This window comes from Microcaecilia unicolor, chromosome 2 (assembly GCF_901765095.1).
Source record: "Microcaecilia unicolor chromosome 2, aMicUni1.1, whole genome shotgun sequence".
NCBI lineage: Eukaryota > Metazoa > Chordata > Amphibia > Gymnophiona > Siphonopidae > Microcaecilia > Microcaecilia unicolor.
Window position 1 is genome coordinate 589,185,179 of NC_044032.1, and position 26,199 is coordinate 589,211,377.

Genomic DNA, 26,199 nt, shown 5'->3' on the forward strand with positions numbered 1-26,199 from the left:
ACACAGACAGGAATGGGGTACACAGGAACTGAGCATGACTAGGCAGGACTGGAACAGACTAGAAGTGCAAGAAGCACACAGGTGTACACAAGAGCAGAGCCAAGTAAACCTAGAGGAAGGGCACTGAAACAGGCTACAAGGCCGAACTGGATCCCAAGCACACCAGAGCTCTCTCATACGCTGCAAGGCTGAACTGGAAACCACGCACAACGGCAGAAGGCAAAAAGAGAAGGCAGAAGCAGGCTAGGCAGAACTCTAGGCAAGGCAGACTAGGGAGAACACTAGGCAAGGCAGACTAGGCAGAACTCTAGGCAAGACATCCTAAGCAGAACACAAGGCAAGGCAGAACACAAGGCTGGGCCACACGGCCACAAGGGTAGAGGGAAGCTACACAGAAGAGCAAGGCTGTTCCACACAGCCACTCAGAATCAAAGGACAGAACAAACAGATAATAACTAAGACAGAAGTGCTAACCCTAGCACATAGACAAACAGAAGAACCAAGGCAGAAGTGCCACACAGGCACACTAACTAACAAAAGAAACTAGGCAGAAGTGCCCACACTGGCACACAGGATAGAAAACTAGGCAGAAGTGCTACACAAGCACACTGACAAACCTGGAGACCTTTGGCATTGCAAAGGCCCTGAATGAATGTCCTCACTTTCCTTATGAGGGCCTTCAATGATGATGTCATGAATACAGGAAAGAGGCTTGAAACACAGAATACCAGAGTGCGGCTTGAATCCCACAGAACACCAGTGTGAGGCTTGAAACACAAAAGTGGTAGCAGAGGCAACAATGCAAGGAAAAAAACAGACTGGAGCCACCTCTGAAGCTGACCACCGGAAGACAAGGTGAGTCCGAAAGTGGAGTCATGACCACAGTTGTGACACAATGCAGTGCACATAAATTCTAAAGCATGCAGTTGAAAAGGGGGCATGGCCATGGGCAGGTTATGGGTGTTTCAAAAAACTATACTCACTATTATGGAATACACCCATTCTGTTCCTAACTTAGGCGCAAATATTTAGGCCTGGCTTTAGGTGGCTTAAATGGGTGTGCCTAAATTTTAGTCACAAGAATGGCACATAGGCATATTCTATAAACTATGCCTAACTTTAGGTGTAGTTTATAGAATCACACTAACCACGTGGTTTTCAGTGCTGATTTTTAAGGCATCATTTATAGAATTTGGCCCTTACTGTCTCCTAAATAAGAGGTGGTTAGAGTATCCATACTAACTGTCAACACACTGAGGACTAGATTCAATAAATGGCAACAAATTTGGGCACCGACAAAAATGCACACTGAGCGTTAGTCTATAAGTGATGCTCTGAGTTTGGCACTATTATAGAATAGCGCCTAATGCAGGGATCCGCGCCAAACTTTGGGCATGATGATTTATAGCAACTGAAACCCGTTATAAATGCTTGCACATAAGTTAGGCACGAATACCTCAATTCTATAGTACTGTGCAAATCATTAGTGAATGCCTTTGACCTGCCCATGTTCCTCCAATGACCATGCTCTCTTTCATTTACACATGTACATCCGAATTTGAGCTAATTACTGTTAATTAGTGGCTCATTACTCAATTTTGGGCACCTTATCGAGAATCTGAGGGTTAGGCTATTATTTTAGAAACATATTTATGTGTATTTAGTGGCATTCACAAGTGTATATCACATACATGTGTAAATACTATTTACATATAGAGATCCGCTCCCATGAAGAAATTTCACGGGAGTATAGTCTGGGCATAGTTTGGGTGGGATGAAAATCTACACATTGATTCCCCATTTTACAAACAGAATAAACATGTTCCACCTAGTTTTACACCAGCTTAAAGGCATACATAGGTTTTAAAGAAGTGCTAGTTTCAGCTAGGGCTTTTTATGAGAGATTAAAGGAGGCCTTTGCCTCCTTACCATGTAGTTTATTTCCTACTTTAAAATGAAATCAAGTTAAAATTTGTGGCCTAATTAATTGGTGGCACTTACACATGTAGGTTTGTAAAATGAGGTAGCTAAATGTGGAAGTGGTGCCACTTACATGTGGAAATTGTAAAATCAAGAGAAAAAGCAGCGAGGCACAAAAGGCGATTCTAAATCAAGCACGTTTTTATTGAAAAGTCTCAATTCCACTTGTTGAGAGGATTCAACACGGCCGTGTTTCAGCAACAATGCCTGCGTCAGGAGTCTTTCAACATTTCAGTAAAACCGGACTATGAGCAAATTTGGCAAGTGTCAACGTTGAAGATAGGAAACTCAAAACCTGCAAAACCTCAATCAAAAACATGGTGCAGTGCCATAAAAGCCATCAGCATAGCCTGGGACTTGGGCACCTCAATCCTGATTTCTACATTCTCTTTAAAATGGGGCTCTGAATTCATAGTGGAGGAGTGGCCTAGTGGTTAGGGTGGTGGACTTTGGTCTTGGGGAACTGAGGCACTGAGTTCAATTCCCACTTCAGGCACAGGCAGCTCCTTGTGACTCTGGGCAAGTCACTTAACCCTCCATTGCCCCAGGTACAAATAAGTACCTGTATACAATATGTAAGCCACATTGAACCTGCCATGAGGGGAAAAGCACAGGATACAAAATAGTAAGTACATTTTTCTATGTGGTACTATATGGAAACATACTGGGAATGCACTCAACAACTTACACATATGATTTGCACTTCCTGCAGGGTAAATGTAAAACTTTACTATACTTTATTAAAAGGGGTCCCAAAATATTAGGCAAAAGTATTACAGTGATTTTTACATAACTGTCTGTTGGCATAACTTATTTCTGGGGATTCTTCCCTTCCAGAATTATAGGAAATTAAATCAGTTGGTAGAAAATGTTCTATATCAAAATTGTTCAAGCAAATGAACTCACTCCATTTTTGTAGATCATGATTATTATATGTTTGTTAAATAATTGCCTGATTCTTAAATCTAATCTTGGGCAAGTCACTGCACCCTCCTTTGCCTTAGGTACAGAGGCCAATTTACTGGGTTGAACAAAAAAACCCCCCACATTTCTGCACTATTTTGCAGCAGAAAAATAATTCCTGCAGGATTCACCAAATTCCGGTACCTGAGAACTGCAGTTTATCAAATCCTGTGGTAATATCTTTGTTTTCCTTTGGCTGGGAACTTTATTCCCACCTGCAGAAAATCTATATAGCCACTTTTCATTGTGGATCACCATGTTTTGAAGTGGCTGGCACGTGAAAAGTTTTTTTTTTCTGCCCACATTTTAAAATTCATGGAGGTTCTATGGTACCCCTCTTGCACCCCAGTCACCCAGAAAGCACTCATTGTCTAGTTTCATTTCAGGCCAATCCTCTTTCCCATGGTCATGTCCCCTTCAAAAAAAAAAATGAAGTTACCCCATGCAACCCACCTTCACCCAAGCTTACCTTCTAAGATCCCTGGGTTAGAGAATAGGCAGGAATGAACACAATTTTCCAAAATGGCACTGGTCAACCATAACTACCATTTTGTTCTTCAGCTGTGAAGTGGCTCTGGCTGTGTGAGTGGAAATCATTCCAGCACCCACTGGACCCTAGGCATTGAAGGCAGGCTTGGGATAGGTTGGAGGAGTAGGGGTCAAGGTGCATGGGGGTAAATTTCTTGACAGGAAATGGGGCCTTGAAAAGATGGCAGACCTGTGATGAGATTGAACTATAAGTCCTTTAGAGGCAGACAGTGATGTTGGGAGGGGAGTCACTTACTACCTACCAGCCCCTTTAAAATATGACTGCCTAGGAACATTGGATTACATAATGGGTGCTGATGCTCCTCTGAAACGGTGCCATTAACTTTCTTAGAATAACACAGACTTTAAAGTTTATCTTAGATATATTATTTGATCTATATATTTATTTATTGGGATTTATTAACCACCTTTATAAAGATATTCACCCAAGGTGGTGTACAGCAGGTACAGCTTGACATAAAACTTACAATTTTGTCAACAGCCTAACAAATGATTCTATAATAGGCAACATGAAAGAATATTCATATAACATAGATATGGCTTAATGTCCGCGTAATACATATTCTGCTAGTCTGCATGCATTTCCATATAAAGGAGCTCATTATCATTTTTCTTGCACCAGGTCTGATTGAAACTGTGTTATGGCCAAATAATGTGCATTATAACTTAATAATAACTATTAATTGGCCTTTAATGTATGCCATTGCCATAATTCAGTTTATTAATTAGACAAATACCTACTACACTTGAATGTAACTTGCTTTGAGTTATCATTGCAAAGGAATGAGGTAAATAAATATAAATAAAAATAACAAATAAATGCTGATCATGCTTGTCCTAATTAGCTGTGTTGCTTTTAATGTGATGCTTCACTCAGTCCACAATTCAGGCCAAAATTCAGAGGCAAAGTTTATTTTGGTCTTCTGAACTGAAAGCATATCTGATATGCTCTTTTATGGAGTGTCATCCCCTGGGCATGCTGCTATAAAAACGAACCCTCTAGCTGCACCAGGCCTTAGCTGAGCTGCAAAACCTGCTTGTTTTACACAGAAAGAAAGGCAGAACCTGCTTACATGTTTGCCATAAATATTACCGACTACCCCAAGGAAAGTCAATGTTATGAGTCTGGCCCACTGTTTCAAATAGCAACATAGTTTTAAGAATCGGGAATTCCTTAGAGACTGAATGGCAGGGTGTGGGCAGAAAATGCAAGCGCGTTGTGGAAATTTTAGGGCTGGATCAAGGGAGAGCTAGAGCAAATCCCACTGCCAGTGATGGAAAGATTTGAGCTGCACATGTGATTTGCAGATTTAATGGAAAAAGAAAAGGGCCTCTCACTCTTTCTCCCCGTAGACGAGAGCAAATTCTACTGCTCTGTTACCTGACAAGAAGAATACAATTAAACAGAACTGGAACTTTATGGGGACTCATCGATTGTTGCTGTGAATTATCTTATCCGTAGAAAAGTTTTATCAGGAGCAGGTTTATCAGGGGTTATTTATAGGAACCTCAGTGCTGTGCTGGCTGAATACCCCTGTGCTTAAATTAAAGCAATGTATACAGCAACTCCATTAATCATAACCCAAGTATCTGATAATGTAATATACGGGCTCTGCTTCTGGTGCATCTATTTACAGCTGCACTGTCTTCAGTGCGGAAATTATAAGCTGAAGCTTGCTGAAAAAAAAATGCTGTCGGATGTAATAAAGCAAGAATCTAGTTTTTTCTTTTGTTACTTTTATATTCTTCAGTTGACTAGAATATTTTTCTTTGTCCCTCTCTGTACAGAAGGGAGACAATGTGTTCTTTTGACCTTTCATTGTTTTGCAATTTGCTTTCATTGCCTTTAATTATGGTTAATTCCTCTCCAGAGTGATGCCATTTGTACTACAGTTACCGTGTGCCTTTTCTCTCTTTTTTTTCTTACTCTCTTTCTCCCCCTTTCCCCTCTTTTTCACTTCTACTTACGCAAACGGGTCACTGGGATCGGCCCTCTGGAGCTCAGGAGGAATTGGAATTCGTTTGTAGTACATTTCCCAGTCAAAGGCTCCCCGCATGGCATCTCCTGCTTGTGCTTCGTACCCAAAGTGATTGTGGTCAATGACATCGATCATGGGACATACAATTGTTTTGTGGTTTAGGGCAATCTGGTCTGAAAGATGAAAGCACAAAATAGGAGAAGACACATTTAGTCAGACCATCCATCATATTACAGAAAAGTGAATCCTGCAGGTCTCCAAGGAGCATGAAGACTTTATTCTCCAAAGCTTCTTGCTATCTGTATCAGCATCACACCACTATCTAAAACTTAACTTTGTGCAGCTGGGCAATGATTAGAAACATTTACAGCTTTCTTTAAGGAAGTCACAGTGTAGCGAGACCCACGAAGGCCCCATCATCTATATCTCTGTCATTCCCTTGCTGCAAGCTGTCCCCAATCTGTCAGCCAGAGACACAGTCAGCAGAGTTGGAAAGAATTGAATTAGTCCTTCCTTTGGCTTAGTGAGCCAGAGGACAATCTCATATTTATGCATCTTTAAATTCTGAACATTTGACAAGTGGCTAAATTTCTGCTCCTTGTGCAATGTAGCATATATTGGCCACCGCAGCAGAAAGATTTAATAAATCAGGACCCTGGTTTCTTGGTTCAGATGAGAAATACAGGCTTTGGCTTTACTGGTGGATGCAATTATTTTACATTTATTGACAAGATGTAAATGATCGATAGGCACACAAAATTTAATTGCCAAACTATGGGAATCTTTTACTAAAGCTTAGCTCGAGTTATCTGCAGCAGGGCCCATAGAAATAAAATGGGCCCTGCTGCAGATAACTCGAGCTAAACTTTAGTTAAAAAAAAGACCCCTTTGAAAGTACATGTGGGGGTGTGGGGAGGGGATGCTAATACTTGTGCTTAAAGCAATGAATCAGGAGAAATTCTAGGATTCACCTATAAATCTCCATTACCTCTGACAATCTGTGTTACTGCAATAATGCACAGGGTTGACCAACGCATGCTATTTGCCAATAACATGTATTAATTGGTGGTAACTTTGTTTTATTCAGTAGGAATGAAGAACTAATACACATATTAGGTGTGACAAATACACTCAAAGCAGGTCCTTATTAAAAAACAAGTAAAAAAGGCCCGTTTCCTCGGATTGTGTATGTTTGAGAGAGTGTGTGTGAGAGTGACTGTGTGAGAGAGAGAGTGAATGTGCGAGTGTGTGTGTGTGTGTGACAGAGAGAGAGTGAGACTGGGTGCGAGTGCGTCTATGAGAGAGAGAGTGTGTGTGTGAGAATGAGAATGTGTGCCAGGGGCCCCCTCCCCCTCCCTTCCTCCCCCTTCCCTTCCCCCTCCTTCCCTTCCTCCCAGTTCCAGGGTCGTTTCCTCCCTCTCTTCCTCGACTTTCAGGGTCGTTCCCTTCCTCCCTTCCTCCGACTTTCAGGGTCGTCCCGCCTCCCTCTGAGTTTCAGGGTCCCTCCCTCCCAGTTTCAGGGTCCCTCCCTCCCAAGGAGTCGTGGTGGCTGCACACACACCCTCCCATGGGGCTCGGAGGGGCAGCTGCGGCCGTCACCTGCTTTCCTCCTCTGCAGTGCTGCTCTGACTCCTGAGGTCCCTCCTCCCCCGCGCCCAGCGCGGGAACGCAAGAGCGCATCCGCGCGCCGGCTTGACACAGCAGCATGCTCTGCATGGCTCTGCCCCCTCCGCTCATGCCCAAGGAGGGCTCAGACCTTTCTTTCTCTGCCATTGGTCACGACGCTGTCAGCTACTCCGCCCCTCAACGCTTCTGTTTCTCTTTCAAGCTCCGCCTCCACCCCTGTGCCCTGCCCCTTTTGCCCCTCCTCTTCCGGCTCTGGCATTCTACGTGATGTCAGCCTGGGCTACAGAGCCTAGCAGACCAACTCCGAAGAAGCCATGGACACAGGCAGCAAGACGCACAGAACGTTGGAGGTGAGAATTATTATATAGGATAGAATAATGCAGCTTGCGCAAGTCACACTATTGAAGGAAAGTTACTCACATCTCCAGCTTAGTTTAAACACTAGGGCTAATGATAGTAGAAGCAATAGTGCAGAAACTTCATGTGAAGGTAAAACTCCTTTTGCAGTTATAGGCTATAGTGAACTTGTTCATGGACCCAATGCCACAGGTCTTAGTTACAGAAACTAATGAAAACATTAACTATTGCTAAATTAATTCTTGAAGATTAAAAGCATGAGTATAATTTATATGCTTACTTTGGAGGAAGGGGCAAAGAGTAAGGCGGTGATACTGGTAGTGAAGGAGGGGGGACAATTCAGCATTAGCATCTGTAACATTTAGGGGTTCGTAACCCTCCCACCCTGTTCCTACTCCAAACTATATCTATGATTAAAAAGAGCTATTGTTCTGCTATTTTTATGCCACTAATCCCTCATTTTTATCTAGAGGTTACTCAAAGAGAAATATCAAACTTTGAAAGACAACTGATGCAAATTTATGGTTTCATGCCAAATCAAAGAAAAGAATAATGAGAACAACTGAGAAATGATACAGAAGAGAGAAAAGAGAAAAACAACATTTCAAGATGAATGGCAGAAAAAAGATACCAGAACAGCCTGGGTGCACCAGAAGAAAACATAATTTCAAGCCAGTCAGACAGTTGGTGATGCCAGAAAGCACCTTCCACAATAGGCAGTGACGCATCGCACCTCAGGCATTATTATTATTATTATTACATTTGTACCCCGCGCTTTCCCACATAATGCAGGCTCAATGCGGCTTACATAGTAATTTGAAATACAAAGTTAATAGAATTTTAATAAAACAGTAGTAAAACTGTAGTAAAAAGTAGTAAAACTGTAGTAAAAAGTAGGCATCACTTCGAACTTTATCAAGGTTCGATCCCTCAGAAGAAGAAGGTCCCACATTCTAGTACCTAATAAGGTCTCTTATCCTCTGAACTTGAATACAGCTACTGAAACATCGAAATCCACCCTACACACTCTAAACATCATTAGTATCTGCAGTTCAGAGATTCAGTCCACCTAGAAGGCTATATTAGACCTTCCTTTACCACTACATTGCAACAAACCAATCAGAAGTTGTGCCGAGCGGTTGATATTTTATTTATTTATTTTGTTGCATTTGTATCCCACATTATCCCACCTCTTTGCAGTCTCAATATGGCTCACAATATATCATGGATAGTGGAAATGATAGGAGAATTGACATTTAGTGTTACAGAAGTATTTTGGGGGGCATGGTAATGGAAAACATGATAATGATATAATGTAAGGCATTCTTAACATTATTAGATATATGTGGGGATTTCACATGTTTTGGTCTTTGTGGTATGTCTTGTCGAAGAGATGGGTCTTCAGCAGTTTGCGGAAGTTGGTCAGTTCATAGGTCGCTTTTACGTTGCGTGGCATTAGTTTATATTTTAGGCCTTTGCAGTTGGGGAAATGAAGATTAAGGAATGTGCGAGATGATCTTTTGGCATTCCTGGGTGGTAGGTCAATCAGGTCAGACATGTAAGCTGGGGCCTCACCGTGGATGATTTTATGTTCTAGGGTACATACTTTGAACGTGATGCGTTCTTTGAGTGGTAACCAGTGTAGCTTCTCTCGTAGGGGCTTTGCACTTTTGTATTTTGTTATTCCAAATATGAGTCTGGCTGCTGTGTTCTGGGCTGTCTGGAGTTTTTTGAGTATTTGCTCTTTGCAGCCAGCGTAGAGTGAGTTGCAGTAGTCTAGGTGACTGAGTACTAATGATTGTACCAGATTCCGGAAAACGGGTCTTGGGAAGAATGGTTTTACTCTTTTTAATTTCCACATTGAATGGAACATCTTTTTGGTTTCTTTTTTTTGTTACATTTGTACCCCGCACTTTCCCACTCATGGCAGGCTCAATGCGGTGGGCAATGGAGGGTTAAGTGACTTGCCCAGAGTCATAAGGAGCTGCCTGTGCCGGGAATCGAACTCAGTTCCTCAGTTCCCCAGGACCAAAGTCCACCACCCTAACCACTAGGCCACTCCTCCATGTGATTTTCACGTGATTCTCAAGTGTTAGGTGCCGGTCAACAGTGACTCCAAGAATTTTCAGGGTTTCCGAAATTGGTAGATTTAGTTTTGGGGTGTTGATGGTGGTAAATTTGCTCATTTTGTGTTGGGAGGTGAGTATTAGGCATTGGGTTTTTTCTGCATTGAGTTTTAACTGAAAGGCATCTGCCCAGGAGTGCATGATATGTAGACTTTGGTTGATTTCATTGGAAATTTCTTTTAGGTCTTGTTTGAATGGGATGTAAATCGTTACATCATCAGCGTAAATGTATGGGTTGAGGTTTTGCTTTGATAGTAGTTTGGCCAAGGGTGTCATCATTAGGTTGAATATAGTCGGTGAGAGGGGAGATCCCTGTGGAACTCCACATTCAGTGTCCATGTGACTGATGTCGTCGAATTTGATGTCACTTGATATGAGAGTGTAGTTAGGAATCCTTTAAACCAATTAAGAACGTTGCCTCCGATACCGAAGTATTCAAGGATGTGTAGTAGGATTCCATGATCAACCAGGCACTTGACATGTCGAATTGTAGAAGTAATATATTCTTGCCGGTTGCAATCGTTTGTTTGAATTTATTCATGAGCGTAACTAGTACTGTTTCGGTACTGTGATTATATCACCCCCCGCTCCAGTTTGAATCTGCCTACAACTGCTGAGGCTTGCTTCCCTTTCTGCATGACTTTGGCATCATTTTTGGAAGGTCTCTGAATCAGGTTTGTTAGTCAATACCCTTCGTGAGTAACTTCGAGAGTACCTTGACAAACACATTCCACTGACCTAAGAACTAACAGCCAACAATAATGGAATACCAAAGCGCATCATTTCCTGCTACTTGGACTTGCACAGATGTCAGTGAGTTTACTATTTGTTAACTCATTTATGTATAATTAGTTTATCTCATACCCTTCTATGTTCTCATTATTTGACTCCTCGCTCTAATTCAGGTCTTTTTAATGCTGTAGTCTGACACAGACAGTATTTCTTACCATTCCTTGTCTGTTTTGGTTTGCAAGAACTGATAGATACATTCTAACATCACTAGGAATCAAAATTGTTTCTTCACCATCTTTACCTCATATTACATTATGTGCAATTATCAAAGAAACAAATAAATAAAATCACTTTTCTCAGTGCTGTATAATGAGATTGCTACAAATCTTGTTATACTTTTTACTTTACCTACTCTATCAAGACACAGAAGTCATTACACCAATGCTTTTGAATTCATCTATAATAACCCTATGATATACTCCCCTAGGCACAGATACCAATATAATCCTTTTACTTTAGAATCTCAATACCTGGTTCATATTGCTCCAAACATCACATTTCCCACTAAGTATCATAACAAAAAACTTTGAAAAACCTCATACAACAAACGCATTGTCAATTACTGATAAACATTCCTACCTATCCCTGCCCATAGGTAGGGTTACCATATGGCTCCAGAAAAAGGAGGACAGATTGAGCCAGTCTGGGTTTTACTTCCATTGCTTTCAATGGAAGCAAAACCCGGACTGGACATAGGTTATATTAATGCTAGCTCAGTTGTCAACAAAACCAAAATCATTAAAGGAGAAAGAGGGTGCAGATGCTGGGCTAGAAGAGTTGGAAGGAGGGAGACACTGGGATGGTGGAATCATACGAGAGAGGCCAAGAGGGGTGGTAAGGAAATGAACATGAGGAGGATATGATTACAGAGGGTAGAAATATGATAATGGGGTGTAGATTCAAGATGGAAGGCTAGGGAAGGAGTGAGATGGGGAATAGGAGAGCTAGTGGGTGAAAGAGGGAGATGGAAATCTGATAGGTATCTGAAAAGTAAAAAGAAGGAAAGGGGTTAGAGAATGAAATCTGAGTGGACAGAGAGCAGGAAAGAAAAAAGATAGGAAAGAGCTAAAATGAAGGATCAGTATGTCAGATGGAAAGTGTAGCAATGAGAGTGGAGAAAAGACAAATGAACAGCAGCTGCTTGAAGGAGAATTAACAGAAAGACAGGAAAATGGAAAAGAGAAACTGGAACCAACATGATGGAAAAATAAAATGACCAGACAACAAAGGTATTTTGAATGTATTAACTGAAATATGTTAGCTTGAGAAATGTGCATTAGAGAGCTGAACAGGGATAGCGGGATTCCTGCGGATACTGTGGGGGTCCCACAGGGATCACCTTCAGGACCGTGGGGATCCTTTGGGGATGGACCAAGGTCCACGGGGATCCTGCGGGGATGGACCCAGGTCCTGCGGGGTTCCTACAGAACATAAAACAGAGCTTTGTTTTCCCTCCATACCTCAGATCACCCTGGTGGTCTAGAGGCTTGCTTCGGGGCAGAAAAGGTCCCCATGCTTTCCTGCCCATTACCACTGACCCTTTTGCCGCTGACACTTGTTTAAAAATTGGCGGCCATTTTAAACAAGCGGCGGCAGCGAGAGGACCAGTGGCAGAAGGCAGGAAAGCATGGGGACCATTCCTGCCCTGAAGCAAGCAGCAAAAAAAAAGCACAAAAGGGCCTCAAGAACTGGAACAATGATACAATCTTTAATAAAAGAGAACCCGACACAGGCCGTGTTTTGGCACTCCAACGCGCCTGCCTCAGGGGTCTAACTGCAATCAGTCCTCACAAGTTTTTAAAGCCCTTTTGTGCTTTTTTTGCTGCTTGACTTTGTGTACTTTTGGACCCTCTCTTTGATTGCTCTCTGCCCTGAAGCAAGCCACTAGACCACCAAGGTGATGTGAGGTATGTGTGGAGAGGACATCCAGGACTGGAGGAGAGGTAGATGGATGGTGTGTGTGTGTGTGTGTGTGTGGGAGGGAGGGAATTGAAGATGGTTAGGGTAGTCTCTGTTTCCCTTCCTTGCATAGCCATCATCGCCATACACTCAAAAGAAAATAAACAAATCTATTTATTTATTTGTTGCATTTGTATCCCACATTTTCCCACCTATTTGCAGGCTCAATGTGGCTTACATAGTACCGTGAGGCGATCGCCTTTCCGGTATGACAAATACAGAGTGATATTATCCTATATAATAAAAAGCACCTCCAACGTTCTGAAGTTGACTCCGTGGCACTGTGGCAGTGTAGGGTTCGTAAGTCTGTAGTTCACTGTTTCATTGGCTCTCACTGTCCCACAACGTCACAAGACAGAGGAGCCAATGAACGGTCTGAAACAAACCCGCCTGCCTTGAAAACATTAGCTAAAGTTGTTCCAGTTGGATAGACAGTGCCTTCCTCGACAGTTCCCAGCTCCCGCGCCTCCCGCCCTCGCAGAACGAAAGGGAGAATGGCAGAAACCGCTCCAGCGGCAGCAGCATCAGCCACTGCACCAATGGCGGCTCCAGGCGCGGCCAAGAAAAAGGTGAAGAAGCCGGCTGAAGCGGTGAAAGCGCGCATCATCGGGCCCAAGCGTCTCCGAGCTCATCGTGAAGGCTGTGTCAGCTTCAAAGGAGCGCAATGGCATGTCCCTGGCTGCCCTGAAGAAGGCTCTGGCATCGTCGGGCTACGACGTGAAGAAGAAACCGGCCATGAAGAACCCGAAAGGCGGCATCGGCGGGAGTGACAAAGAGTCCAAAGAGAGCCAAGAAACCGTCAGCAGCCGATACCAAGATGGTAGCCAAGAGCCCCCAAAACCCGAAAGCGGTTAAACCCAAGAAAGCAGCTAAGAGCCCGGCTAAAGCTAAAGCAGAGAAACCGAAGGTGAAGAAAAGCCCAGCAAAGGCTGCCAAACCCAAAGCCAAAAAGGGCGCAAATGGGGGCGCCTAAGGAAAAGTGAAGCTGTGCGTCTTGCTTGATTCTCTTAAAAACCCAAAGGCTATTTTCTGAGCCACCGCCACACAGATCAAAGAAAGAGTAAGATGAGTTTGGTTCTTATTAAATGACTTGAAAAGCCTGCTTCTGCCCAGGGGGGGGGGTCCTCAGACCAGAGGGGGTCCTGAGACAGGAGGGGGAAGGGGTCCTGATACCATAGGGGGGAGGGGGTCCTCAGCACTCAGAGGGGGGAGGGCCTGAGACCAGAGGGGGGGGGGGTATCTGTCACACATACACTCTCTGTATCACACACACTCTCTCTCTCACACACTCAGTGTCTTTCTCTCACTCACACACACTGTCTCTCACTGTATCACATTCACTCTCTATGTTTCACACTGTCACTCTCACACACTCTCTCGGTCTCACAGAGAGTCTGTGTATCGCACGCATACTCTCTCACACTCTCTCGGTCTCACACACTGTATCTGTGTGAAACACACTCTCTCACACTCACTGTGTCTCACATACGCACTTGCACACACTCTCATTCTCACACACACACACACACACACTCTCTCTCTCATAGACAAACTTGTACCCAGACTCACTCTCTCTCTGTCACACACACACACTCACACATTCTCTCTCTCTCTCACACAGTCACTCTCACACACACTCTCTCAAACATACACACTCCGAGGAAAACCTTGCTAGCGCCCGTTTCATTTGTGTTAGAAACGGGCCTTTTTTATTAGTGGTATAATAAAGTGCATGTGTAACAGACACATAAGGGAATAGAAAGGAGGAAGCGTTATGTCCAGTTCAAGTATTAGTATCGTTGTGTTGCAGGATTCAGGCATTTAAGTTGGATCGTTAGGTTATGCCTTTTTGAACAAGTCAGTCTTTAGTGATTTCCGGAAGTTTGGTAGATCATACGTTGTTTTCGCGGCGTTTGGTAGTGCGTTCCAAAGTTGCGTGCTTATATAGGAGAAGCTGGATGCATAGGTTGATTTGTATTTGAGTCCTTTGGAGCTTGGGTGGTGAAGGTTTAGGTATGAGCGTGTTGATCTTGTTGTGTTTCTGGTTGGTAGGCCTATGAGGTTTAACATGTATCCCGGGGCTTCGCCGTAGATGATTTTATGAACCAGAGTGTAGATTTTGAACGCAATATGTTCCTTGATTGGGAGCAAATGCAGTTTTTCTCGTAGGGGTTTGGTGCTTTCAAATCTGGTTTTACCAAATATAAGCCTGGCTGCAGTGTTTTGAACAGTTTGGAGTTTTTTAATGATTATTTCTTTGCATACCGCATAGATTCCATTACAGTAGTCTAGGTAGCTCAGTACCATTGATTGTACCAAGTTGCAAAATATTTCCCTTGGGAAGAAAGGTTTTACTCGTTTGAGTTTCCACATTGAGTGGAACATTTTCTTTGTTACAGATTTCGCTTGGCTTTCTAGCGTGAGGTTTCGATCTATTGTGACTCCGAGAATTTTCAGGCTGTCTGAAACAGGAAGGGTGTAGTCTGGGGTGCTTATGTTAGTGGGTTTATTCATGTTGTATTGGGATGAGAGGATGAGGCAGTGTGTTTTTTCTGCGTTGAGTTTTAGTTGAAATGCATTCGCCCATGAGTTTATAATGTTCAAGCTGAGTTTGATTTCATTGTTGATTTCTGTTACATCATGTTTGTAAGGGATGTATATCGTGACATAGTCCGCTTAAATGTACGGGTTAAGGCAGTGGTGTGCTGGAGCCAGCTCGCACCGGCTCGCAAGAGCCGGTTGTTAAATTTATTGGCATCTTGCGAGTCAGTTGTTGCAAGCCGGCTTGACTCTCCTCCCCCCACCCTGTGAGCTGCAGGCTCCCCCACTCCGCAGGTCGTCCATCATCTCCTGTGTGCCCTCAGCTCCCCGATAGCCCTCATTTCCTTCCTGCCTCCGCCCTGCCTTTAAATATTGTATTTTTCCTCGAGTAGTGGCGCCGGCATTTAAGGCAGCAGGCTTGGCTCCAGCCTTCCCTCGCATGGTTCCGCCCTTGCGGAAACAGGAAATACATCAGAAGACGGGTTAGATTCCCACAGGGACAGGAGGGGACGGGTGGGGATTTCTGACCCCATGCAACTCTCTAATGTGCATAGCGAATGTCATTTTATTATGTTCAGTAGAAAAAGAAAACATTTCTGATTTTATTTCTCCACTGTAGAAGTACATGCTGAAGTTCCAATTCAATTTTTGTCTACATATATTTATTTCTAATTTGTGATCCATTGTTCTGTATTTGGTGAGAGTTTGTCAGTGTGATTGTAATAGTAGGTGGGAAGATTGGAGGGGAGGCAGTGAAAAGAGGGAATGTGTGTGTGTGTGTGTGTGGGGGGGGGGCTTCTTTATTTTCTGCCCTCGGCCCTAGCATGTCTAACACTAGTCCTGACCCTTGCTGTATGTAGCTGGTGGGGATCCCCAAGCTACATGAGCTGTGGACCTCCTCTGAAGGCAACCAAAAATCCCTTCTACTAAGCTTGGCAGAAGGCAGCAACATCCTTGTGCCAGCTTTGGTCACTCAAGGAGTTGTTGCTACTGCTGCCTGCCAAGCTTGGTAAAAGGGATATCTGGCTGTCTTCGGAGGAAGTTTTCAGGTGACAGAGCTTGTGAATCTTTATGAACTAAAGTTGGGAGGTGCCAGAGAGGGGTGGAGAGTGGGGGGAGAAAGGGGCGGGGCAGAGAGAAAATTAATTTTGTGTCAACCCACTTTGGGCTCAGATCCACCAAAAATTGGCTATTTGGCTACGCCACTGACACACACACACACACACACACACACACACACACACAGACACACACACACACACACACACACACACAAGGAGTGACACAGGCTGCATATATTGCAGCAGAACATGTTTATCCACTCCTAGCCTAGCTGAGATAACATTTAATCACCTCTCTGACCTCATGTGCAACTTTCTTTAAATTAGTCACCTTATTTTCTAACTCTTTGCTTATACCCTACGCTGTCTATTAAAATGTTCTGTTACATATTGTGTTGACATTGTAAGTAGTATATTATGCCATACTTTGTATTGTTATTTGAATATTTTTACTGCTGTAATTGTCTATTGCTTATGTTTGATTTACTGTTACTGTACACTACCTCAAGTGAATTTTTTCAAAAAGGCAGTAAATAAATCCTAATAAATAAATAAATATAAATAAATAAATAAATAAAATAAAATAAATAAATAAATGTAGAAGACAGAAAAGAATTTGGATGAAAAACAAATCCAATGAACAATGGACACATAGGAATTGATTATGAAAGCAAAAACCACTTACTATTCAAAACTTACAGGTGAAAAAAACAGTCAATTCATATAAAAACTTTACACACTGGTACATAAGCTATTGAATGCTTAACCTGTAATGATTACAAATGAACCCATTCCAAAAGCTGATCAATTGGCATCATATTTCAAGCAGAAAATAACTAAAATCAGACAAGAATTAAATAACTCCCTAACATCAATAGATCATTTTCTTAATCTATATGATCCTTCACCAATATGCTCCCAAGCAGACAGAATCTGGTTGGCTTTTCCCCCACTTACAAATGCACTCTTCAAAAATACGCTAAATCACAATGCCTACTTGATAACTGCTCTAGTTACCTTCTCAAATCAGCCCCTAATTTACTTATAAGCTATTTGCACTCAAACATAACTTTAATGCTACCTCAGGGCCTATTCCCTCCCCCCTCAAAATGGCAACATTATTATGACTCCCATACCGAAGAATACCCAAACCAGCTTAAGTGTAGTCTCTAACTACAGACCAGATCAACAAAGCATTGTTTTTCATCCTCACGAAGTTGAGGCTGCAGTACAAAGAGCCAGAACAAAGGACACCACTTTAACAGCGTGGTTTAAACTTAATGCAGAAGAGAATCCTCCAAAGACCGTTTTGTACGTAGATATTCCTATGTACTATACTTTTGACAAAACAGAAGTACTTCCAATCTCTGGATAGTATGTGATTGGTGATGCATTTCAAAGCTGTTTAATTGCCATGCAGCTTTGGGAGCACTAACATATCTAGAGTCAGTAAACTTTTAATTTCATCATGTTGTAAAGTTTGGTGCTCTGTAATAACCACATTGGCACAATCGTGTCTTTTATAGACATATTTAAAGAAGTACTTGACACTTTTAATAGATGCACATACTTCCACATTTATATGGGAATTGTACTTTAAAAGTAAGAAAGGGTTATAAGAGACTACCCAAGTGTTATTAATGAATTTTTCATTTAAGAGTGTACCTACGCCATTATCCCTTCTGCGGTATTTAGGATATCCGTCACAGTTCTCAATAGTTTCATTTTGGAAGAGTTTTGGAAACTGTTTAGAGCATTTCCCATTAAGCATGCAGGGAAAATGTAAGTTATGGTCACTGCATGGGCCATGTATCATATGTTCAGCAACTATTCCATGCAGACGTAGAAAGTTGTTTATTTCAGGAATTTCAGTGCATACAATTTGGTCAATTATTTCCTTTCTTTTCGGCTTATGTTCCTCTTTCAAGATAATTAATATATGAGCGTTAGGTAAACCACGCTTTTGAAATTCAATTTTTGCAAGAGGCACACCAAGTATGTGTTTTTTGCATATATCATGTAGTAACTCTTTTAGTTTTAAATGAAACACCCTTGCCAATAAGTCAGGTTGAAACTCTGGTGCCTGACCTTTTTTTTAGATTTTGAGTAATTTCTTTCCATCTTGGGTTGCAGGTCATAGTAATGAACAGATCTGGCTTGCCATATTTACGAACTATTGTCATTGTATCCTGATAATTTTGATGCATATTTCTTGGGCTGCTGGCAAATGATGATGGTAAAATAAATGCCTGGTCAGGTGTAATTCCTCCATTTGCAGCTTCACTTGCAAGGTGGTCCATTAACCTGGAGTATAATTTAGTCTGTTTGCCTCAGTTTTAATATATGCATCATTGTTGCGTTAGTTTTCCTGCACTAAGAAAAAGATTGAATTAATCTCTTATTGCCAAACGGTACCCATAGTACTGCATTTGCGTAACTCTTACTCTTGTGATCTTTGCTTTGCGACGCAGTTGCATTATACATTTTGGTTGTTTAGGCAAAGGAATATGTATCCCCCAGCTCTGATCTTCATATGGAAAGAGTAATGGATATACCATTGGTTCTAGATTGGGGTCCAACACACTCTCAGTTTTGTTCTCTTCATTTGGCTTGTTTCGGCAGTGTATTATTAGATCTCTATGTAAGGGTGGTTCACCATCTGTATTTTGAAAAATGAAAGCCACCTCATTGGCTCTAGGGGCATTATATCGTCTTGGATCATTTTTGCGATCTTGAACAATGGCCATTGAAACTATTGAAGGTTCTGTTCTTCATCGTTGAGCTTCACATATGCATTCATTTTCTAATTCGTACAGCATCTTGCATGTGTCTGCAAATGGATTTTCCCGTGCCATAAAATCGCTTAATTGTCTCATTAATGTATGGTTGATGTGTGCATTCGGCGAGATTTGTAGTCTCTGAACAGTTGCTTCATCTGGATCAAGAATATATAATTGTGCAAATTGTCTGATTGTCATTTGGAGGATGTAGTGCTGCTGTTCTATTAATTTGAAAACAATAAGGGCCATATCCGGGTGGTGTAGGGTTACCATAGGGTTACCATACATCCGGATTTACTCGGACATGTCCTCTTTTTGAGGACATGTCCGGGCGTCCGGACGGATTTGGCCAGCCTGCCCGTTTGTCCTTCCCTTCTCTGTGTTCTGCCTTCTTCTGACGTCATTTCCTTGATGTCAGAAGAAGGCGGAACACAGCGAAGGGAAGGCTAGAGACGTCGGGAGCGCGAGCGCCGCCTCCTTCACTGACACTGCGCTGCTGGATCGCCACTGAGGTAAATTTAAAAAGAAAAAAAGAAAAGGGATGTTGGGGGGAGAGAAGAGGGCGGGCAGTTGAACAATGGGAGCGGGAGGGCAGGGGAGAGATGAGAGCATGGATGCGAGTGGGGAGGGGAGAAGAGGGTGGGCCAGGCCAGGCCAACTGGGACATGATGGGACATGGGAGCGAGAGGAGAGAGAGGAGCATAGATGCGAGGGAGGGGGGTCATGGAAGGGAGAGAGGGGAATTGCTGGATAGGGATCAATGGAGGGTGACAGAGGAGCATGGATGGGAGGGGCAGGGCTCAGGGAGAGAGGGGAATTGCTGGAAAAGGATGAATGGAGGGGGCAGGGGACAGAGGAGCATGGATGGGCATGGATTGGGAGGGCAGGGCTCAGGGAGAGAGGGGAATTGCTGGAAAGGGATGAATGGAGGGGCAGGGGACAGAGGAGCATGGATGGGCATGGATTGGGAGGGGAGGGCTCAGGGAGAGAGAGGAATTGCTGGAAAGGGATGAATGGAGGGGGCAGGGGACAGAGGAGCATGGATGGGCATGGATTGGGAGGGCAGGGCTCAGGGAGAGAGGGGAATTGCTGGATAGGGATGAATGGAGGGGACAGATGGGCATGGATGGATATGGATTGCAGGGCAGGGCTCAGGGAGAGAGGGGAATTGCTGGATAGGGATGAATGGAGGGGGCAGGGGACAGAGGAGCATGGATGGGAGGGCAGGGCTCAGGGAGAGAGGAGAAATTGCTGGACATAAAGGGGAGGGAAGAGAGATGAAGGAGATGAAATGAGGGAAAAGGAAGAGAGGAGAAAAACTGCACATGGATGAAGAAAATAGGCAAAAGCTGAGGACCAGAAATGAAGAAGAAAGGAGGAAAGGAAGCCCTGGAAACGGAGTTAAGAGGACAGATAGCAGCAGAATCGGATACTGGGCCAGCATGATCAGAAAAAGAAAGTCACCAGACAACAAAGGTAGAAAAAAATCATTTTATTTTCATTTTAGTGTTTGGAATATGTCCACTTTGAGAATTTACATCTGCTATCTTATTTTGCAATGTATAGCAATTTGTTTCTAAGAATATTGCTGACAATTCCTGTCAGTGTGGCAAGTGGTGAGCAATCATTTTCACGGGGGGGGGGGGGGGGGGGGGAGAGCCGCCGCCACCGCCAACTGATAGTCTGCAGGGGGGTGCCAGAGACCCTAGGCACGGCCCTGGCTGTTCCGACAGGGTTCAAACTCCCAGCAGTTCATGTATAGCAGTTATGCCCAAAACCACCACTCCTCCTCTCTCCCTTTCAAAAGAAATCAACCTAGAGAGAGTGGCAAGGGTCCCTCCCCAACCAGGCCAGCATTATACCCTGACCACCACCCGCATGACCCTTCCAAGGTAAACCTCTTCTCTCAGCTCCCCTCGTGGGATAGCCACCTTTTCCGTTCTTCTACCAGGCTCTCCTCCCAAGCAGCCCTCTGCTGTTTTACCTCCTTTCCTTCTAGGTTAGACAGAGCAGCAATCTCCATCGGCTCCTCTTACTCTAGTTCTTCCTCCTTTTCTTCCCCTTGCCAGTCCATAGGTTCCTCCCCACACCCATTGCTCAGCTGCTCTCCATTTGCTTGATTAAGGTTCAGAACTCCTTCCCTCATCCTGGCTCTCTGGGACAGGGTTTTCCAACTCCCTTCTCTTGCCCTTCTCCTGACCTCCTCTGGGGGCTGTTGGGGATTGAAGTCCCTGTTTCTACCATGGGACCTACTCAGGGGCTGCTGGGAATTGTAGTCTTTTCCTTTTCTCCAATCTCCCAGGGGAAAAGACTCCTTCCTTTCTCTACCCAGTCCCCCTCCCTCTCGAGCCTCCTCATTCCTCCATGTGCCCTCATTCTCCCTATCACCCTCATATTCCTCACAATATGCTCTTCTTTTTTTATTTGTTGCTCTTTGTTCATCTGCCATTTTTTCTAATCTTTTGCGTTGTATACCAGTGCACTTTGTTCTGTGTGTTTGTCTCTGTTCATCCGTCATTTTAGCAATTCTGTGCCTTTCTAAATCGACATTTCTTTGTCTGTTACTTGCACTTTCCTCATCAGTCATCTTTTGTATCCTGGACCTCTTCCTTGCAGTGGCTTGTTGACTTTCACGTGCCTTTTCGTCTTCATTTAGATCTGCATGCCTTTTTCGTTGTTCTTCAGCTCTTTTCCATTTAGCTTCAGCCTGCTCCTCAGCAGTTAGTGTTCTTCTCCTATGTCGTCTCCTTCTCTTGCCTCCCATGCCATCCATATCCTGTGATTCGCCTGTGTGTGTGTGTGTGTGTGTGTGTGAGAGAGAGAGAGTGTGTGTTTGAGAGAGACAGAGTGTGTGTGTGTGAGAGAGGGTTGAGAGAGTGTGTGTGTGAGAGAGAGACTCTGTGCGAGTGTGTGTGTGAGAGAGAGTGAATGTGTGACAGAGAGAGAGTGAATGTGAGAGAGAGTATGAGAGAGTGTGTGTATGTGTGAGAGAGTGAGTTTGTGTGAGAGAGAGTGAATGTGAGAGAAAGAGTGTGAGAGAGAGAGTGTGTGTGTGTGTGTGTGTGAGAGAGTGAGAGAGAAAGTGTGAGTGTGTGTGTATGTGTGACAGAGAGTGTATGTGTGAGAGAGAGTATGAGAGAGAAAGTGTGAGTGTGTGTGTATGTGTGACAGAGAGTGTATGTGTGTGAGAGAGTGTGTGTGTGTGTGAGAGAGAGAGTGTTAGAGAGAGAGAAAGAGTGTGTGTGTTTGAGAGAGTGTGTATGTGTGAGAGAGTGTGTGTGTGACACAGACAGAGTGTGTGAGAGAGTGTGTGTGCGAGAGAGAGAGTGTGTGTATGTGTATGTGTCTGAGAGAGTGTAAGACAGAGAGACAGTGTGAGAGACAGAGAGAAAGTGTGTGTGTGTGTGTGAGAGAGAGTGTGTGAGAAAGTGTGAGAGAGTGAGTGTGTATGTGTGACAGAGAGAGTGTACGTGTGTGAGAGAGAGTGTTAGAGAGAGAAAGAGTGTGTGTGTTTGAGAGAGTGTGTGTATGTGTGAGAGAGAGTGTGTGTGTGTCAGAGACAGAGTGTGTGTGAGAGAATGAGTGTGTGAGAGAGTGAGTGTGTGAGAGAGTGTGTGAGAGAGAGAGTGTGTGTGTGTGTATGTGTCTGAGAGAGAGTGTAAGACAGAGAGACAGAGTGTGAGAGACAGAGAGAGAGTGTGTGTCTGGGAAAGAGAGTGAGTGTGTGTGTATGAGAGAGCATGTGTGTGACAGAGAGAGAGATAGAGTGTGTGAGAGAGAAACAGTGTGTGAGTGAGAGTGTGTGTGAGACAGAGAGTGTGTGTGAGTGAGAGTGTGTGTGTGAGAGAGACAGTGTGTGTTAGAGAGAGAGAGAGTGAGTGTGTGTCAGAGAGAAAGAGAGTGTGTGTGTGTGAGAGAGAGTGTATGTGTGTGTGTGTGTGAGAGAGAGTGTGTGAGAGAGAAATAGTGTGTGAGAGAGAGTGTGTGACACAGAGTATGTGTGAGAGAGTGAGAAAGTGAGTGAGAGAGTGTGTGTGATAGAGTGTATGAATCCCTGTGTGTGAGAGAGAGTGTGTATGTGTGTGTGTGAGAGAGAGAGTGTGACCCCGGTGCCAGCCTGAGGGTGTGTGTGTGTGAGACAGAGAGAGTGTGTGTGTGATAGAGAGAGTGTGAGAGACAGAGAGTGTGAGAGACAGAGTGTGTGTGTGTGTGTGAGAGAGTGTATGAATCCCTGTGAGACTGGGAGAGAGACTGAGTCGATACCTATTATCTTCCCTTCCCCCCTGCCAGCCTGAGTGTGTGCGTGATAGAGAGAGAGAGAGTATGTGATAGAGAGAGTGTGAGAGACAGAGAGTGTGAGAGAAAGAGAGAGAGTATGAATCCCTGTGAGACAGGGAGAGAGATGGTGTGGGTACAATAGAGTTCTTTCGGCGCAGGAGTTGGGACGTCAGCTGCGAGCTGTGTGGCGAGTACCGCGCTTGCCCGCTTCCCGTCACCATGCTGATTACGATGCAGTTGTACTGGTGCTGGACTGTTGATGTCAATGGGCAGTTTTTTCTGCTAGTTGCTGCCTCGTGGCCATTCTGATTTTCACACGGCGCTGGGCGAGCAAGTAAGCCTACGCCGTGGCACGTGCGCCCCCTCACCCTTATTTCGCTGGCTGTCTTGTTGTGTGTGTTGCTAACCTCCTCTGACATCAGCTGGCTGCACAAATTGTACCTATTGGTTTGCTGTTTCCAAAATTGACAACTCCACTCGTCTATACAATAATGAGTGGAGTTGAACGGGTAGATGTGAAGCGTTTGTTTACGCTTTCCAAAAATACTAGGACTAGGGGTCATGCGATGAAGCTACAATGTAGTAAATTTAAAATGAATCGGAGAAAATGTTTCTTCACTCAATGTATAATTAAACTCTGGAATTCATTGCCAGAGAAAGTGGTAAAGGCGGTTAGCTTAGCGGAGTTTAAAAAAGGTTTGGATGGCTTCCTAACGGAAAAGAACATAGACCATTATTAAATGGACTTGGGGAAAATCCACTATTTCTGGGATAAGCAGTATAAAATGTTTTGTACTTTTTTGGGATCTTGCCAGGTATTTGTGACCTGGATTGGCTACTGTTGGAAACAGGATGCTGGGCTTGCTGAACCTTTGGTCTTTCCCAGTATGGCAATACTTATGTACTTATATCCCAATCACTGAATTGAAAATGAAATTATTTTTCTTCCTTTTGTTGTCGAGATACGTTATCACTGCCTTCAGCACACCAATAGGGATTCAGGGAAAGACATTATTACTGCCCTGAGCACAGTGACAGGGAGCCCCAGAGAGACATTATCACTGCACAGGGACAGGGAGCCTCAGTAGAGTCATTATCACTTCCTCAAGCATAGAGACAGGTGAGCCATGGCCAGACATCTGTGCCCCAAGCACAGAGACAGTGAGCCTGGCAGAGACATTATCACTGTTTTCAACACAGAGATAGGAAGCCTGTGAGAGACATTATTATTATTATTGCCCTGAGCATGATGATAAAAAGACATGTGTGCAGTAACTACTCTTTGTGATCTAAGGACTCTTTTCATTTCTCCTGTTCCCTGCCCTGCCATCTGTCTCCCGCGATTCTCTCCTGTATTGTCCTCCCATCCCATCCATGTCCATCAATTCTCCTCTGCCTTGCCCTTCCCTCCCCTTCCCTTTCTCCCTCCCTCCCCTCGATGTCCCGCGGTTCTCTCCTCCTGACATCATCTTGCCTCCAGCGTTTCCTTTCCCCTCATTGTTCCGCCCTCTGACGTCATTAAGTTTTGACGCGAGGGCGGGGTAATGAGTGGGAATGGATGTTACAAACCCAGGCATCCAGATGTAGAATGTTGGCGGTGCAAATTAGTGTATAGGATCATTTGGATTTTAATGTTCAGATGTCTATGATTTAATTAACATGTTCTTTGTGCATTGTTTTTATCTTGTGCCTTTGAATTTATAAGTGTTGAGAGTTCGTGTTTTTTTAATATTGTTAATATTAATTATATATGTATTAACATTTTTGAATTATATCAATTACTAGTATGTCTTGCTTGGAAATTGATAATCTTGTCTTTAGTGTGTATGTTAATTTTGAGACAGTATTTTATTTTATGGCTTAGTTATTATTCATTTCTATGGAAATTCATTTTTAATAAATGTATGTTTTTTTATTTTCACCACACAGTTGATAATCCCTGACGCAGCCTCTAGAGAGGTGAAATGTGGCCACGTCGGATTGTGTTTTAAAGTGTCATGAATAAAAGCCTTTTTTTATTATTAGAAGACTAGGAAAAAAGGCCTGTATCTGACAAAAATGAAACGGGCGCTAGCAAGGTTTTCCTCGGAGTATGTATGTTTGAGTGTGTGTGAGAGTGATTGTGTGTGAGAGAGAGAGTGAATGTGCGAGTGTGTGTGTGTGTGACAGAGAGAGAGTGAGACTGGGTGTGAGTGTGTCTGTGAGGGAGAGAGTGTGTGTGTGAGAATGAAAGTGTGTGCCATGGGCCCCCCCCCCCCCCGAGAGAGAGAGTGTGTGTTTGAGAATGAGAGTGTGTGCCATGGGCCCACCTCCCTCCCAGTTCCAGGGTCGTCCCCCCTCCCTCTGAGTTCCAGGGTCATCCACTCCCTCCCTCCCTCTGAGTTTGATGGTCGTCCCCTCCCTCCCAGTTCCAGGGTCATCCCCTCCCTCCCTTCCTCTGAGTTCCATGGTTGTCCCCTCCCTCCCAGTTCCAGGGTTGTCCCCTCTCTCCCTTCCCCCTTCTCCCCCCTCCCTCCGAGTTTCAGGGTCCCCCCTCCCTCCCAGTTCCATGGTCCCCCTCCCTCCCAGTTCCAGGGTCATCGTCCCTCCCTTCTCCCTCCCTCCCTTCCAGTTCCAGGGTCCGTCTCCCTTCCAGTTCCAGGGTCATCGTCCCTCCCTCCCTTCCAGTTCCAGGTCCCCTCCCTCCGAATTTTAAAAGTCATCTTGACTTACCTCGTTGGGGTTATGGCGGCGGCCAGCAGCGGTAAAAGGCGTGCAGGCTCGGCCCTTCTCTCGCTCTCCCTCAGCTCTGGTCCCACCCTTGCGGAAACAGGAAATGAGGCCAGGACCAGAGCTGAGAGAGAGAGCAAGAAGGGCCGAGCCTGCATGCCTTTTACCGCTGCTGGCCACCACCGTAACCCTGGAACTGGAAGGGAGGGAGGGAGAGAGGAAGGGAGGGACGACGACCTTGGAACTGGGAGGGAGGGGGGACCCTGGAGCTGAGAGGGAGGCTGCTGGGGGGGGGGGGTGGCCAGAAAGTGAGTGAGGTTGGTGTGTCTTGGAAGCGCGGGTGTGTTGCGGAGCAGACATGTTAGAGGCAGACCGCGTGGGAGTAGCTGGAGACTTCTCCCTTCCAGCCTCCCTCCTTTCCTAGGGGGGGCCTTTGTCTCAGAGCGTGTTTGCAGTGGTGGCGGCGCTACCGGTACATTTGTTACTGGCAACGTTGGCT

At 44.3% G+C, this 26,199-nt stretch overlaps 1 protein-coding gene across 1 annotated transcript in view; it reads right to left on the reverse strand.

The window, feature by feature from the left end:
• The window catches only part of GALNTL6 (polypeptide N-acetylgalactosaminyltransferase like 6), a 1,035,585-nt gene that overhangs the window by 246,664 nt on the left and 762,722 nt on the right, over nt 1-26,199 (reverse strand). The window contains exon 6 of the mRNA XM_030192221.1: nt 5,461-5,644. Coding sequence (XP_030048081.1) covers nt 5,461-5,644 — 184 coding nt within the window. The remainder of the gene's footprint in view (nt 1-5,460; nt 5,645-26,199) is intronic.